The 17,798-nt window shown below is 43.0% G+C and overlaps 1 protein-coding gene across 1 annotated transcript in view; it reads left to right on the forward strand.

Moving 5' to 3' along the window:
- The first annotated feature begins 13,446 nt into the window (after nt 1–13,446).
- The window catches only part of LOC119424734 (hippocampus abundant transcript 1 protein), a 5,737-nt gene continuing 1,385 nt past the window's right edge, over nt 13,447–17,798 (forward strand). The window contains exons 1-9 of the mRNA XM_037692233.1: nt 13,447–13,537; nt 14,656–14,754; nt 14,831–14,893; nt 15,531–15,658; nt 15,744–15,858; nt 15,956–16,174; nt 17,034–17,147; nt 17,232–17,303; nt 17,371–17,483. Coding sequence (XP_037548161.1) covers nt 13,520–13,537; nt 14,656–14,754; nt 14,831–14,893; nt 15,531–15,658; nt 15,744–15,858; nt 15,956–16,174; nt 17,034–17,147; nt 17,232–17,303; nt 17,371–17,483 — 941 coding nt within the window. The 5' untranslated portion in view covers nt 13,447–13,519. The remainder of the gene's footprint in view (nt 13,538–14,655; nt 14,755–14,830; nt 14,894–15,530; nt 15,659–15,743; nt 15,859–15,955; nt 16,175–17,033; nt 17,148–17,231; nt 17,304–17,370; nt 17,484–17,798) is intronic.

Raw genomic sequence — 17,798 nt, forward strand, 5'->3', positions numbered from 1 at the left:
CTACTTTTACAAACGTTAAAATTACAGTGAAATTAATCCAGATTATCGCTGTCCTGTGAAATTGTTCATGTGTCTAACACTACGTTTTCAGTTTTTTTTAATTCTGTGTGGGCTTTAAAGGGTTTAGTTTTTGTTGGCAGACAGTAACCACCGTTATTGATTTGAATCTGAGCGGAGCGGTAAAACAAAGCAGAGTAGGCGTCCGCTGCCGTTTGGCTCTGATGATGCTTCAGGTTCGTCCAAACGAGGCCTCACAGGTTACCGTGCGAACACATCACAAGAGTTTAACAACAGACGGGTGAAAACGAAGAACGGTCTCGCAGCAACGCCGGCATTAAAGCCGTAATGATGATTTTAGTTATAATTAGCTGTAATCACGTTTGACCTGCTCTGTTTGACTCCAGCATCAGAGTTTATGAGTCGGTGGCGTTGCGACGTGAAGTTTGGGGGCGCAGACGTCGTCGCGCTCGGTTTCCTCAAACTCAATAACCAGAAGTAATAAAAAAGTGTATAAACAGTTCAGCCTTCATTAAATCTGGAGATCTGTGTTGATCTCTTTCTGTGGCGGTAATGTCATCATCAGTCTGTCTCCCCGTGGCGACCCCCTCCTGCTCCGTTATTATCCATTTGAACTCAATCTGGTCCCCCCAGCGTGGATCCACATCAAACACACACCCTGGGCTTTTGTTTGGATGTTGACGAGGGCTCTAACTGAACCGAGCTCCGATGTCCTGTCTCCTCGTCAATGTTTTCCCGTCTCCTCCCCCCCGCAGAGAACTAACTCGAAGCACGTTCTCCTGCGGCCCGTCTGGACCGAGGCGGCGTTTGTTCGTTACAGCACGCGGGTCGTTTTGGCTGGGGAGACGGCTCGGAGGTCCCCGCTCGGGATCGGGTGTCCCGTCGTCCCATCGGCGTGCTGGAGCTTCTCCGGGTCGCCAGGAGGGGAGAATTCCTGAGAGGAAAATAATGCGTCCACACGAACACCAATCGAGGGTGTAAGCCGATGACGAGGAGTGCTTCCAATTAGGTGAAGACATAATAAAACCCGACCGAAGGGCCGTAAACGCTGCACTAACATTAAACATTTAACAGACTGAAAACACAATTACTGTTGGAGAGCTTAAAGGGAAAATATGTTTGAATCGTTTAAAAATGAAGCCTGACAAAAGAAAAACGGCGAGAGAAACGCCTTTTTCTGCAGAACTGCAGCGCGGATGCTGTTGACTGGATCATGATTGCTGAAAGCAGCTGAAACTGCAGCCGAAGGAGCTGAAAACGTTCCGTGGCTGATGTGTTAATGAGGGTTGAATTTGAACAGCTGGCGTTCGCTGAAAGCAGGAAGCAGAAGAGAACAACAGCTGTAACGTGTAGAAAAGGCCGAATACAGCAGAAATGAGCAGAATAAGCTAAAATAGGCAGAAAGTGGCTGAATAAATTACAACAAATTTGAAATCGGCTAAAAAAAAAAAAAGAAAAGAAACGGAAATGAGCTGAAAGTTGCTGGAAAGGCTAAAATAAGCTGAAATTAGAGAAAGGAGCGTACGAAGTTGAAATTATTAGAACGAATCACAAAAGGCCAAAATTAGCTACAGCATATCAGAAGTGTTGTGGATGACTCTCAGCTACTACCACAGCATGTTTGACCTCAATATCTGGAAAACTGATTTACAGCTATTTTTTTGTCGGCTAATGTTGATTAGCTTTAGCAGCCGCCCTGAATCAAGTTGACGCCAAAAGTTTGAGTTGTAGAAGTACGTCCAAATAATACGTTGTGAAAGTTTCTCCAGTGGTTCGTGAGATATTTTGCTAACAGCTGCAACGGTAAAGGCTAACGCTTTTAAGCGCTAATCTCACAATGAGTTGTGCTCAGAGGGTCTTTCTGGGTGACTCTCAGCTACAACCACCCCAAATTATACCTCATTATTTATATAAATGACTGGTTTGTAGCCATGTTTGTGTTTTATAAGACCATTTGGCGGCGGCAGCCATCTTGAATTTGGTTGCCTGTAATAGTTAATCAGTTTTATGGGTTTATTTCCTTAAAGTAAAAAAAAAAAACATTCAGTAGTGCAAGATAAGTTTTGCTAACAAATACAATTGACTTCAAAGAAGTATTTTGTGCAATCTGTTGGCGCTCAAAACGTGTTGCGTGTGACTCTCAGCTACTACCACACCAAGTTTTAAATTTGTTTCAGTAAAACTCTGGTTCATCACCATCCCACACCTCAAGACGGTGCGACTCCGCAAGTTCTCAATAACTTGACAAACATCTTAAAAGAAAACTGTTTATCTGTTTACAGGAACCAAACCTGCATCTGGCAGAAATGAATTTGATTGATCCTTCTCACATCATCCTAAAGATGACAGAGAATGGGTTTAAAATCAAATCAGGTGTAAATGTTGACGATCGTAACGGCAGCGGCAGTCATCAGCCCGGACAACAAAACTCCTGAAATATGATTACAGCGGGTGTAGGAGGTGTTGGAATTGGAAACATATGAAGGTACTTTGTATTGATAAACGTAGCGGGGTTTAATCTGCTTCCAAACGAAACATTAATCGTCCCGTCGTCTTTCCTCGGAGTCTCCAACGAGCTGCTGCATCTCACTGATCAAATGAACACGTGAACGGGCCTAAAAGCACAATAAGCAATTTAAAAAATGACTGATTCAATTTCCAGGTTTAAACACAATGATTCAAACTGGAACAGAAAATGAGATAAAGTAGATACAGGGTGATCAAAAGGTCAGTTGCATGTTGAATTGATAAAAGATCTCTAGCTCTGTCTTGGACTGCTCATCTGTGGTCGGGTGTCTGAGGTAACGGGTCCAACAGAGACCGTCCTTATCTTAAGGTGCACACTTGGGGATCCAAAGATGTTCCCTGGCCAGAGAGGATGTATCTGTAAGAGGAGAACTCAGGGCAGACCCTGACCTCTGAGGTCGGGTTCTGCCCCGAGGTCTTCTTGTACGCTGCTTTTCCATTGTTAAGTACCACTCAAATTTCTATTTGGTTCTGCTCAAGTGTAGATCTGTCTCCGTTGAGTGTGTCCCTCACTCATTGGGCAGGATCGTGGGCAGGAGCTCTCTAGCATTTGTTGCTAGCATATGCAATACACATTGCAATACAGCTTAAAGAGGATGGGGCTGAGGACACAGCCCTGGGGCACACCGACAGTCAAGTCGATAGTGGAGGATGTGGAGGTGCCCATCCTGGCGTGTTGAGGCCTGTTTGTGAGGAAGTTGTAGAGATTTGAGCCACAGCGTCTACAGTTTAACCAGTCTACATCCTGACATGTGTCGGGGTTTTCCAGGTGGCTGAGGTCAGTGTGGAGACGATGTCATCTGTGGATCTGCTGGATCTGTAGGAGAACTGATGTGGGTCAAGGCCAGGTGGAATGTGGGCCTTGATATGCTCCATGCACTTGGTGATTACCGGGGTCAGGGCCAAAGCTCAGTAATCACTCAGACCTGTGATGGTGGACGCATCATGACGGTAGCTTTTAATTCAAACCATCGTGTTGGGAATGACTCTCAGCTACTACCACACCAATCTCTGTAAAACTGACAGAGTTCAAGCAATTGTTTTGTGTTGGGTAACATTGATTAGCTGTGGCAGCCATCTTGAACTGAACAACCCTGATCTCTAGGTCTTTTAGATTCTTCCGTGATCGCTGCAAATTTGTAAATCCTCCTTCAGTGTGAAGACAGCCATGATATGATACACACTGTGCGTGCGTGTGTGCGTGCGTGTGTGCGTGCATGTCCATCCTTCCTAACGACGCCTCGCTCTTCCTGTGAGCGGGACATGGATCACCGCTGCTCAGCTGAAGCTGCTCAACATCTGATAACTTTCTTCTTCGATCGCAGACGCCGCTCACGCTCGCCGCCTCAGCTCAGGGTGACAAATATGACAATCAGCCGAGGCACCAGGACGTTCTGTTCCGTCCTTATTAAAGTATCAATCAGGACTAGGAGGATCCGGGCCCGGTGTTCTGGTGCATCCAGAGCCCCGGGGAGGAGAGCTGGAGGATGTTCTAACCTCGTTTGGGCTTCAGAAGAAGCAGAGGACGAGACAAATGGTTTGAAAAGCTCCGTAAAAAAAAACAAATAAATGTTTGTTCTTTACTGACCTGAAGTCTGCGACACGTTTTAATGATGAGAGTACTGCAGCACATCGATTTGTCCCGTTTCTTGGAAAAAATGTTGAAATCCAGATTTAAAATTTAAAGGTCCATTGATAGAATGCATGTCGCCCGCCGCCGTTCACGCCACAGTTGGAGACTTGGACAGAGCTGATCTGGTCAAACCTAAAAACTGATCTCAGGTGATATCTGTTGAAGCTCATTCTACCGTAATTTTCACTATAAGTCTCAGTTTTTAATAAATTAGCATGTCCTGCGACTTACACATTGAAGCTACGTATTTATTTATTTATTCATTTTTCTTATTTATAACCCACTTTTTGTCTGAGATCTGACGATTTCATTCATTCTGACATGGAAATTATTGAACACTACCATTAGAGGGCCCTCAACTAATATGGCAAGCCAAGTGTCTCATTAATAGGTAAAGTGGTTATTAATGAGACTCTTGGCTTGCCATAAGAGCCACCTTGGTCTCGCTCCAGAACTCCTGGAGCAAACGTCACATCAGCTGCAGTTTGTCGCGCCGCTCAGGTGAAATGCAGCTGGTTTGACCATTAAAGTGCATTTATTAAATAAAAGTTCAACTGAGACGCACCTTTTCTATAATTTCAAGCAAACAAATAATTGTTTTTAAGCGTTAATCCTGTTAAATTCTTATTAAAGTCCTGTGCACGCTCCCACGGCCGCCATGTGGCAGCCAATCGATTTTTGGCACAACACCGGCCCAGACGAGTTTGGACTGATGCGACTTATAGGGCGGTGCGACGTTTATGGCAGAAAGTATGGTTTGTGTTTAGAACGACTCTCAGCTACTACCATGTTGAATTTGAGCTCCGTATCTGTAAAGCCAACCGAGTTGTAGCCATTTTTGTTGTTTTTTTGGCAATCGATTAGCTGTGGCAGCCATCTTAAATGGAGTCCAAAATTTAATCAGCTGTAGATGTCCATCCAGCTTTGAGAGGTTAATTAAAATCTGCTGGTTGGAGATATTTTGCTAACAGACAAACACATGTCAAGTCAAGGTGGCATTGGTTTGTAAATGGTTTAAGTTTTAGGCTCAATATCAGCCATGAAACCAAAAGTTACAGAATCATCACATTATTCATCACTAAAGTCCTTCAGTCTTGTTGCTCAAAACAACAAATGAACAGTAAATATAAATGTTTTAAAATAAGATTTGTTGGTCAATGAAGATCTGTTCACCTGACCGCAACAAAGATAAATAAAACTAAAACCACAGCAGATGAATGAAAAGAACCAGGCGTGTAACTAAACCACGCAGTTCAGCCGATCCTTCTGTTTCCAAAGAAGAAGAAGAAGAAACTGAAAGTGTTGAATTCTTCTGGGGCCTCTGCAGATTTCAGCAAAAAGCTTCTGGGATTAAAACTGGAGTTATCTGGAAATCAACACCACGAGGGTCAAAAGGCCCAGCTTTCAGAAAACAGTTTCTGCAGGAGTTTATTTTTCAACTGCAACATTTAGTTGGAGGGAGAAGTCGCCTTTTGTTCATTGGAGCCAAAGTTTCTCTGTTTCAGCAGCAAAGAAAAGAATGTGAAACGGTTTAGGACAGATTAAATATGGACAACACGCCTGAACTGGAGAAATGTTGAGAAGTGCTGAAGCAGCTCCTGAAACCCAATAATAAAGTTCATAGTGCACTTAGCGCACAAACTAAGGAAATTGATGACTGGTTGATTATTTTTATTTTGTAACGATGCTTCTTGACAACAAACCTTTTACCGATGGAAAGCCGATTTATTTTCCTTTAAATGGAGCCGTATCTGTTGGGAAATACTTTTGTAGGTGGAGCAGCGGGTTGAGTTTGTTCATGAAAACGTACCCGATAGTTCCTGCCAAACATCTTGTTCTGCCATCGTTTCATGTTTGGTGTAGTTTGTTGTGTTGAAGTCTAAAGAAATAAAACATATTTGCAATTTAACAATTTTTCCATTGGACAAACGATGGTAGCATGTGGAAGAACCATATGCAGCCACTATCGTTTGGAACGGCTTGTCGATCCCAGCGGTGTTCAGTGCAGTTGAAGTCAGGACTGCACGTGGGCCGCTCTGTCCTCTCCACTCCCAAATTCTGGATGTAGTCTCTGCTGGGTGAGCGCAGTCATCGTTGGAGGGTGGAGTTGGATCCGAGGCTCGAGATGTAAATTAAAAGCAGAACGAGCTGTTCGACGGGGCACATGACAAATGCATTTTCCTAACAAATACGCTCTTTTATAATGAAGTAAACAGGCTTTCTAATGGTAAAGTATTTATTAAGAAGCTTTGATACATCCGTGCTTAGACGTCCATCCAGGGTTTACGTCACTAAAGTTGCATTAAAATCTGTTCTGTGGAGTTCATGTCCACCCACCGTTTGTGACGGGTGATGAAAGATATCGCAATAATTAACTTGTTTTTTCAAACGTCAGTCTTTCCATCCATTCGTGTGACCTCTGTGTGGAGCTCAACAACAAAAAACAAAAAGCCCAAACCAGCTCATCAGTGAAAACACATCAGCATTTATTTACTCCTGCGAACCCACTCAGTACGGCAGCTGAAGCCCCACACTCGGATATCCATTACCGTGTTATTCTCCGGTAATATCTCTGCCAACATTAAGGCTGTAATTACGACTGTCATTCAAGCCTGCCTTTTAACATAATTGAGTCATAAGAAATTAGCATAAAGGCTAATTTAGTTGATTATGCGTGAATTTGGGGAATTATGGGACTAAGCGATGACGGCCGGGTGGCAGGTTTTAAAAATGAGCTGCGGGGAAAAACTGATCAAGGAGCTCGTAGGAGAAGTGCAGCGACGGTGTTCGTAATGTTTCCGTCACGCTTGCAAATCCCCCGCGTGCTGCCAGAACCGTGTAAATCACGTCTTCGACTTTCACGGTTTAACATCGGAGCAGAGGGTTCGCTCTCTGCTCTCCACATGCCACTGACGCTCGTTTGAGAGCTCATCGCCCGATCGTTTCGTTACAAACGCAACAAGATGGCGCGTCTTAGCAGGTTTATTCCTAAATACATGCGGCAGATGAGAGCTTTCGCCTCAAGCATTAAAGCTAAATGTTGTCACGTAACAGTGATACTGATTATGCTGTAGACACTAAAGCTAAACGTGGTTACAAAGGTTAGCATTAGTTTTATGGTGCTTTTTCTCTGTCTCAAACTTGGCACCAGTTAAGGGCCTGCCCACCGCCGGTACCCCACTCAGCCCTGTTTATGGGACCACCGTGTTCATGGTTCCAAGCAGACTGCGCCGAGGGGACGATGTGGACGTAAGCCGACGGCAGCCGTTGACTGACCAGCAGAGATAAGTCACTGGATGACCCGCCCAACAAAACTGCAAACTACATCTGAACCTCCACGTGCTCATCGGGTTGACGGACACCGCCACATGAAATGAGAGCATTTACCGAGAGATACTGGAGATGATGGCGCACCGTGGCCACACCCGGACCTGTGAGCAGTGCCAGGACAAGCCAAAGAAACTGAAGTCCGATTACAGAGCGATTAAGGACGACAACGGGTGGAGTGGTTCGAACACAACGACCAGTTACTGTACCGCCCACAGAGCGGGGAAATGAGTCCCAGAGGCACCTCCACCTGAGAAGAACCGATAAGACGGGGGCCGAGTAGAGTCACGCTCATCAGTGGCAAAGTGGCACTGCCCGTGCTTTAGCCACATAAGCTAACGTTAGCTGCAGCCACAAACACTAAAGCTAAACGTGGTCGTGTAAGTTAAGACTGAAACCCATGAAACACCAACTGATGCAGCTGTTAAACCAACGTCAGCACTCAGCTAAAAGTAAAGCAGGTGGGGGGTGTCCTCAGTAATGAGCGTGTTGCTTTGGGTGGTCGTGGTGAGGAAAGGTTGGAGTCGAAAGGCAAAACTCTATTTAGTGGTGTATCTACGTTCCAACACTTGTGGTCGTGAGGTTTGGATCAGGACAAAAGAACCAGATCCTGGAAACAAGTGGCTGAAATGAGCTTTCTTTGAGGGGGGGGGGGCTCGGAGTGCAGTCGAGGTGGTTCATTTGATTAGGATGTCTCCTGGATGCCTCACTTTGGACGTTCTTAGGGCACATCTCACTTGGAAGAGACCCCGGGACCGACCCAGAACCCTCTGGAGGGACTGGGTATCCTCTCTGGCCTGGGAATACCTTGGGGTCTTCCCTGGACCTGTTCCCTCAGCAACCCGACTACAGGCAAGCAGTAAAAGATAATTTAACTGCATCAAATGGATCTGATGTCCTCAAATGACCTCAAAGGTTTATTTATGGTCAACTCTTTAAAAAGAGGTAAGATTCATCTTGGTTGGCCCAAACCATCCTTTAAGATCTGACTCCTCTCTTAAAAAAATTAATCTGTGAATTAAATGTACACTTGAGGATACCGTGGGTACCTTGAATTGATGGAGTTGTGGATTTTAGTCCCCATTTGTTTTTAGAATCGATTAAAATTCGTCTGGAGTCACGAGTGCAGTGAAGACTTTGTTTAGACAAGAGGCTCCAGGTCAATACGTACCCCGACCACGCCTTTCTCTCTTTTTGAAAAGATTACAGCAGCGACGTCTCGACTCTCTGTTTCCAACTTGCTGCTGGGGGGGGGGGGGGTTGTGTCCCGCTACAAACTGATACTCGGAGGCAGTGAAGCGCACAAATCCAATTTTCTGTGTGGGAGCATTAGAGTTTCAGACTCCAGCGTTAATTTCTTTCTGAAATGACTTCCAGTCTGTTCAGTTCTGTGAGCGACCGGGACGAATTGTAGAAGAGCAGCTTTTTTTTTTTTAAAGGAAATAGAAAACCGTCTGAGAGGATGCGCAGTAATCACATTGTTTACTATTTGAAACGTGTGTTTTTCCAACAGGTTAACAAAGCTGTGAGCGCCTGGCTTTTCTCTTCTGTCGCCCGCCGTCGAGCCATGGTCCAGTTTACAGACACGGAGCCGAGGCTCGTGTGGTAGTAGCTGAGAGTCATCACAAACTCATATCCCAACTTTTGACACTGAACACAACCAACTGGAGACAAAGTGCAGGAACGAAGAGAATTATTTGTGGTCAAATTGAGACGTTTTGTGACTGAATTTCAACACGAAACAACCGATCATTTGGACGTAGTTGTGGTTTTGTACGTTTACGAAACGTATTCAGTTAATTCAGTGAGTCAAAGTTCAAATTTGTGTATTTTCTCAAGTTTTGTGTCTCTGACTTGTAGCTTTAACCAAAAATTCCAAAGTTTAGCCACATTAGCCTTTGCTACATAAGCTGACATTAGCATATAGCATATGGAACAGCTAGGCTTTAGCCACTCAGGTTAACAAAGGCCTGACCCACAAACACCCAAAGTTAAAGTTAATTGTAGTTAAATATGCCAAAAATGTATTTAGCTCTTATTTTCTGCTTAAATTTATGAGCTTTAGTCATACACGCTATTATTTTCAGCTACTATAGCTAAGCTTTAGCTACATAAGCTTATGTATATATATATATATATATAGCTCCAGCTACATAAATTGTTAGCTTTACTCATTTCATATGCTAACAGTAGTTTTAGCCACATTAGTTAAACTTCAGCTACATCAACTGATGGCTTTACTCATGTGCTAACATTAGTTTTAGCCACATTTGATATTTTGCTAACAGTCTTTGTTAATTAACAGTTGATGGTGACGTTTTAAACAGTTATTTTGTTTTTTGTTGCTGCTCAAAGGACGTGAACATCTCTGTTACTGCCACATCAAATTTTAGCTTATTGTCTATAAAATTGAGTTATAGATAATTTTGCTGTTTTCTAAGCTCAGTTTGCTCTGGCGGCCATCTTGAATCAGTTTGGCCCCAGAAGTTAATCAGCTGTACATCTTTAAAAAATGATTATTTTCTGAGAGTTTTGTTAAAATCTGCCTATATTTAGCTAACAAAGACACAATTACTTGATCCTCTCACTTTCACAAGATACATAAAATAAAATCTGCCACAAATAGCCTCCAAGCCGTAATTATGACATCAAATTTGTAAATCAAGTTCAAAACTCTACACCAGTCACAAACTTTAGCTCGTCACACGAACCGCTCGGAAACTTTGGACTTTTGTTTGAAGATTGACTTTGTCTTAAATAAACATTATTAAGCTTCATCCTTATATGCAAGTAGTTAAGAAAACGAGGTTTCTGTGAAAAAGGAAGAAAACGTTACTCAAACTTTAATATTTGTATCAGATTATGGAAAATACAAGGTAACGTGATCATAAAAAAACGAGTATCGGTGCAGTTTCCACCTTGATGAGGAGCTCACTTTACCTGTTTTATTGTGTAAAGGTAATACCTGTGCTTTATAATGTTTTTTACAGGTTTGTTCTGAGTCAGCCTCCAACAGTCTGGTTTTATTTATGCAGGAGCCATTTTCCACCACCAGGTGTCAGTGCTGAGCACCTGTAGTTACACAAATTCACCACCAGAGGGCGGCACGACAAGCTTCACCTGCATAAAGTGCTTTTAAAAATATAACATTTTATGGGTTTATAAAAAGAAACACGTGTTCTGCTTTATTTACCCCACTCTTAAGAACAAATTGTAAATTTATGAAACGAATTCTGTCAAACTAGTGTTGCTAAACGTATCACTAAAAACAAGTCGATGAGTATTTCATCCTTTTGCTCAGTTTTTTTTAATTATCAGATGAATTGGTTTGTCCTCAATGGGTCCTTCAAATATGTACTTATGTTTTGAGTGTTAAAAAATGTGAGTAAATTGTTTAAATAGATGCAGAAAATCACACAATGGTTAATTCTGCTGAGTTTGGGAGAACAAAATGACTCAAATCAAGCAATGATCGTTTGAAAAGTGCAAATGATCAAATTCCTTTTTTACATTTAGTTTGTTTCAACAATGTAGAAGATGAAAGTGATAATTCAACAACAGAGCTGCTCCAGCTTAAATCAAACATAGACACTTAATTGATTTCTTAATTAAATAATCCACATTTAGTTTATAATGTGTAAATTATAACAGACATGAAAACATTAAACACACATCCCGGAGAGATCAAACGTGTTAAAACCATCTGAGCAAATGTGCCGCTCATCGATGACGTCAGTCGGCTGGTCACGTTTGTTCTTTTGTTGCAATTTTTTTTTATTTTTTTTATAATTGTTGTTTAATGTTTTATTCATGGACACGCACGTAAACGCGCGTCTGAAGGACCTCAGTCACCTGCACGTGAGCTGTCCGTGCGTTCAACCCGTCAACCAATCAGGAGGCAGCTGGCGTTTCAAAATAAGACAAACACGTGAGGCAGTTTCTGGAAAAATAAAGTAATTGATTATGAAAAACATATAACATATTTATATAGACGTGTAAAAAACGTTTGAATGTTTTTATTTTTGTGTGTGTTGAGCATTAACTGTTTTACAGCTGCTTTTCTCATTGAACTATTTTTATTGTGAAAGGAATTGATGATCACTTCCTGTCCCGTGTCTGTTTTGAGTTATGTCACAAAATGTTTTCTCTTTTATCTTTATCCCCTTAAAAAACTAAACAAACGGACCTGGTTCTGGTTCTGGTTCAATTTCTGTGGTTGGATTTTTCTACTGAACCCAGGTCGGTTCGGGTCAAACCGGGTTTACGTTTAAACGACAAGGATTCATAATAAATAAACATAACGGACCGGACCGTTAGCGTCAATGTCGCGCGATGAGCGGAAACCCGAAGCGGTTGACTTTCAGAGTAAGAGTTTAAATATGACCACCAAAGAAACTTCTTTTCACAACCAAAATTCGACTTATTTTTATTTGTTGCCACTATAATTCATTACATTCGACTATTTTCTGTCCTCTAACATAATGAAGGATCTACAGGCAAGTTAAATACTACATCCAGCTTCAAACTTGGATGTAGTGAAGGTTTATTTTTCAAAAAAACTTTGGACAAAGACTAAAAATGTAAAGTTTTACTTTTAAGTTTTACGTTAAAATTAAATGTCATGACAAAAGAAGGCAGCTCTAAAATCACACACAAGTTTTATTGTATAACTTGTTTGAGTTTGGTTGACCTCTAAAAACTATTCCCTGTGACAATAAAGTACTTATTTGTGTGTATTTTACTTAAGTAATTAAAGTATTTTGATTTGTAGTTCAGTGTCTGAAGATAAATATTAATATAAATTTGCTGTTTTCTGGACTTTGTAGGCACAACAACAGTTTACACATTGAGTTTCGGTTCATTATTCAGAGGGAAATGGCTAAAAATAATTCTAAAAACAGTCCTTTTAAGTAATGGACCGAGTTCTTGTCCAAAATAAAGCGTTTATTGTGGAGATTTGTTGTTCAACTACTTTAAAAAATCACAAGAATTAAAAAAAAAAAAAACTTTATGAAACTAGCATGGCTTGAATGTCGCTGCATGTGAAACAAAGTTAGTGAGCGATCCGTTCATGGTCTTAGTTTGCTCTTCCACGCGGAGTTTAAACCTCATTTTCTAAAAAATTGACAGAGTTGTTTTCATTTTTCAGTTTGTTAACGTGGATTAGCTGTAGCAGCCATTTTTAATCAACCTGAAACTTGTTCCGTTAGACATACACCCAATGATTTCTTTCTGAGAGTTGCTTTAAAATCTCTTTTTGGACTAATTAGAAGTGAACTTGACTCAAGATGGCCGCCACAACTGAGTCAATTTTATCAATATGATGCTCTGGTTCAAGACTTTTACACACGCCAGCATCATATTAGAAAAATTATTCATTTTGTTCTGTGACTTGAAAATTATGATGATTGAACCAATTGTTTGAAAAAGGGGCAGATATAATAAGATTTCTTCTTCTTTCTGCTGCCTTTCATTTTAAATCTCCTGTATTTTTATATGTATAGTCATGAAACTGTTTTGTATTTTTAAAATTAATAAACTTTATACCATACCATATTGTTGCAGCTGAATTGTGTGCTCTTATAAAAAAAAATGTTAAAACATTTGAAATCAAATGAAACGCATTAATGCTCATATTTGGATTTACGTTATATAAAAAAAAGTTATAGGTTTATTGCAGCTCTTATTGTGAAACGGCAAACCGGATGTTTGATCCTGCTCTGGTGTAACTTGACGCCATCTTTGAAGGATCTTGCAGTCCCGCCAGGCAGCAGCGGACCCGTCAGGAGACACAAACAAGGACCACATTTGTCCGGTGTCCCGTGTCTGTGTCCCCCCACCCCCGGTAATTCGCTTCAGCCTCTCGGGGCTCCGCAGAGAAACATCCTGGAAGCTCCCGGGGAACCGCGCATACCGACGCGGCAGGGATGCTTCGTGACCCGCGGCAGGTGCGACGAGACGGCGGCGGAGCCTCCGGCGGCCGCCGGCCGGGTGGTGCTGGTCAAGAAGATCGTGATGAAGGACGGGGACGCGGTGAGTGCACGACCCGCCATTTTACCTCCCCTTGTTTATAATTATCCGTTAATTATAAAGCAAGAAACCTGTGGATGACGTCATCCAAGAAACGAGCGCTTTTAAACGAGAAGCGGACAGAATGACCCCCCCCCCCCCCCAAACATCAACTGACAGGCACCGGAACCACAGAACAGAACCCGAACTATTTCAGGCAAATGTCCTCAAGTGGTCCTCATTAATCTACATGGACACAGAACATTTAGAGTTGGACCGTTCCTGGGGGGGGGTACAGGCTGCACAAGTGGTCTGAAATACAAATAAAACATTTGGAGCGTTTTATAATTAACTAGAGAAACTGCATTTCCTGCCAAAATGCTATGAATGTTGTTGTTGTTGTTGTTGTTGTTGTTGTTGTTGTTGTTGTTGTTGTTGTTGTTGTTGTTGTTGTTTAGGAAATAAGCTACAAAAAGAGGGCTGACATCAGCAAAAGAAATAGCTGAAAATACAAACAGAAGCTTAAAGAATCAGAATGAAGTGGAAGAAGCTGAAATTAACTAAAAAAGTAGAATTAGCTGAAAAAGCTTAAATTAGCATCAACAAGATATAGTAGCTGAAAGAGCAGAAACAGCTGAAAGAGCAGAAACAGAAAAAAAAGCTGAAAGTAGAAATTACCACAAAAAACTTGAATTTATCTGAAAAAAGCTGAAATTAGCACACACACACACACAAAAGTGGAAAAGTAGCTAAAAAGGCAGAAAGAAGCTGAAATTATCAGAAGGTAGTGGAGACATTTTGGTGGGCGGGAGGGGAAACACTGACCCGTGAACCCTCTAGTGTACTGGTCTGGTCCACTGAAGTCTCCTTTACAAGTCCCTTTTCCAGTGGGGCGGAGGAGATGGAGCACGCTCCGGTCTCCTTTTAAAAACTGGGACCCACCAGACCAGTCTGACGGTCCTCAGGACTTATCGTGGTCCTCCATGTGTTCCAACCATGAAGTTTTTCACCTCTGCCCAGGTCATGGACTTGTCTGTCCCAAGTCCTCAGAGGAGAACTTGCTGAACTTACTGAAGTTTGTTATTGACTCATTTGTCAGAGACTTTAATTTATTTACAAACTGGAGATGTGCTGTTCTCCAGCCTCAGCAGGGCATCGGCAGACCCAGCGTGTATCACGCGGTGGTGGTGATCTTCCTGGAGTTCTTCGCCTGGGGTTTACTCACCACGCCGATGCTCACGGTGAGTTCGGCTGTCTGCTGGCAGGAAACATTAACGCCTGTTTTTAAACACTGTTCACGTTAATCTTTTCTTTTAGGTTTTACATGAAACGTTTCCTCAGCACACGTTCCTGATGAACGGACTCATTCAGGGAGTGAAGGTAAGAACTTCAGCAGGTCTGACATCACACAGCCGAAGAAGTCAGGTCTGACTTTCATCCTTAAAGATTCACGACTTTATGAGTTCCTGGGAATAAAATAAAATACAACGAAATGGCACGTTCTGAGAAAACACGATGAACGCTGAAGAACGGCTGTGAAAGAAGCTGAAACTGGATAAAGCTAAAAGAAGCTAAAGAGTCTTGAAAGGAAGTAGATGACTCGCCAGACTTCCTAAAAGCTAAAACTAGACTTGCTTAAAGCTATTAGAAGCAGAAGACTTGTGAGAAGCTAAAGGAAGCAGATTAGCTGAAAGCTAAAAGAGCAAAATGCTAGCTTAAAGTTTAAAGTAGCAAAGCCAGACGAACAGAGCGAGTAGCTGAAGCAGACTTTAAAGGGAACAACATTTTTTATGGAATTGAAAAGATTTGATCCTATTTCTGTTGGAAACAACCGTAAGTAAAGTTAAATATTTTGAAAAGTAATAAAGTGCATAAAAAGCAACAGTCGGATCACCCCTCGCCCGAATGAGCTGAATGTTTTAAGAACAGCTAAAGAAGTAGATTACAATCGCATCAATAAAAGCAGCGATGTAAAAGATGACGTTAAGATCCGTGTCGCCTCCTCTTCCTGTCTCAGGGTCTGCTGTCCTTCATGTCGGCTCCTCTGATCGGAGCGCTGTCGGACGTTTGGGGCCGGCGCTCCTTCCTGCTCATCACCGTCTTCTTCACCTGCGCTCCGATCCCTCTGATGAGGCTCAGCCCCTGGTAGGACTCCCCGTGGAGCAGTTCTGCTCCGGCCCGTTTGGGCCTGACCTTGAGCTTCTTTCGTTTACACCTTCCCGTCTTCCAGGTGGTACTTCGCAATGATCTCCATGTCCGGAGCTTTCTCCGTCACCTTCTCCGTCATCTTCGCCTACGTTGCCGATGTGACCGATGAAAGGGAGCGGAGCACCGCCTACGGTTTGGTAAGATCAGAACCGAATCCTGAGGAGGGGGTTTAAACCTCAGGGCCGTCTGTTGGACTGTTAAAACCGTCGGTTCTGTCCTCTGACCCCCCCTCAGGTGTCGGCCACGTTCGCAGCCAGCCTGGTGACGAGTCCGGCCATCGGGGCGTACCTGTCGGCGTGGTACGGAGACAACCTGGTGGTCCTGCTGGCCACGCTCATTGCACTGTCCGACATCTGCTTCATCCTGCTGGCCGTCCCAGAGTCTCTGCCCAACAAGATGAGGCTGAACACCTGGGGGGCGCCCTTCACCTGGGAGCAGGCCGACCCCTTCGCCGTCAGTAACCAACTCTTTCATATCGCTTGAACTTGTGTGAGCGTGAAATAACTGCTAAACTTTGTCAAAGAAGCTCAAACTGAGTTATTTAGGCTCAAAGAACACTTTCAAAAAGCTAAACTAAATACTAGCTAAAAGACCAAAGTGCCAAAACACTAGCTAAATCTAAAAGTAGAAAAAGGCTAGCTAAAGTTAAATGTAAATTAATTTATTAATTAATTAAAATACTTAAAGCTTAAAAGCAGGTTGTTAAAAGGATGTTGTAGGGTTGTGTTGGCTTACGCGACTCTGCAATATTGCGTGGACATCGGGGGCAGTTCCCCTGGATTGGCAGACTGGGTGGTGGTCCCCCTGTTCAAAAAGGAGGACCGTAGAGTGTGTTCCAACTACAGGGGGATCACGCTCTTAAGCATCCCTGGTAAGGTCTGTTCAGGGCTTCTGGAGAGGAGGGTCCGTCGGATAGTCGAACCTCGGATTCAGGAGGAGCAGTGCGGTTTTCGTCCTGGTCGTGGAACACAACAAAGGAATAGCAACAAGTAGCACAAAACTAGCCAAAAGTAGCACAACTAGCTACAAGTAGCAAAAGGATAGCTAAAGTCGGACAATATCAGAACAGTAACTAAAACCTACAACTTGTAGAAGACAAACTGGAGCCCGTAGCTTCTAAAAAGAATCAAATCAACTAAAAGAAGTCACAGCACCCGTCTCCTGAATGAGCCGAACCTGTTGATATGAAAACAGCTAAAATGGCTCAAAGTCTGCAGAAGTAGTTTGATTCTAAAACAGGAAACCAACAACGAGGTTGAGGTGTTGGTCCGGGAGTTCTGCTTGGACTGATGTCCCCCTGTCTCTGTCTCAGTCTCTGAGGAAAGTGGGTCAGGACTCCACGGTCCTGCTGATCTGCATCACCGTCTTCCTGTCTTACCTGCCCGAGGCCGGACAGTACTCCAGCTTCTTCCTCTACCTGAGACAGGTGAGTCCTGGGTCGGGACAGGAAGTCCTTCAAAAGACCAACGATCGGTTTTGATGTAAGAACGTTCTTTTGTTCTCTCTGCAGGTGATCAACTTCTCGTCCACGACCATCGCTGTGTTCATCGGCGTGGTGGGAACTCTGTCCATCGTGGCTCAGGTAGAACCTCGCAGTCGTTAAAACGTGAACGCTCCTCGTCTCACTGCCAAACACTCCTCTTCCTCAGACGCTCTTCCTCACTCTGCTTATGAGATATCTGGGCAACAAGAACACGGTTCTGCTGGGATTGGGCTTCCAGATCCTCCAGCTGGCCTGGTACGGCTTCGGATCAGAACCGTGGTGAGAAGAAACCTCTTCCTGCACGCAATCGGTCCCAAACGGTCCGACTGAGGTAGAAATGAGAACTGTGAGCGTCCTCGCAGCCGTTTATTTTTTGAAGTAGGACTTTTTTTTTCCTTCATGATTTCATGAATTAAATTAAACATTTTATTTTTGTTTTTTCATATTCAGTAAAAACTTTGGACTTTTTTTTTTAAAGGTTAATAATTTACCAGCTCAGTTAAATTACAAAACTTTGTGGCTTAAGATGGACAAGAAGATGGATAGCTTGGACATGTCCAGTGGAGGGACAGTGGTTTGGACATGTCCAGAGGA

This window comes from Nematolebias whitei, chromosome 18 (genome assembly GCF_014905685.2).
Source record: "Nematolebias whitei isolate Nwh7 chromosome 18, NemWhi1, whole genome shotgun sequence".
Taxonomy (NCBI): domain Eukaryota; kingdom Metazoa; phylum Chordata; class Actinopteri; order Cyprinodontiformes; family Rivulidae; genus Nematolebias; species Nematolebias whitei.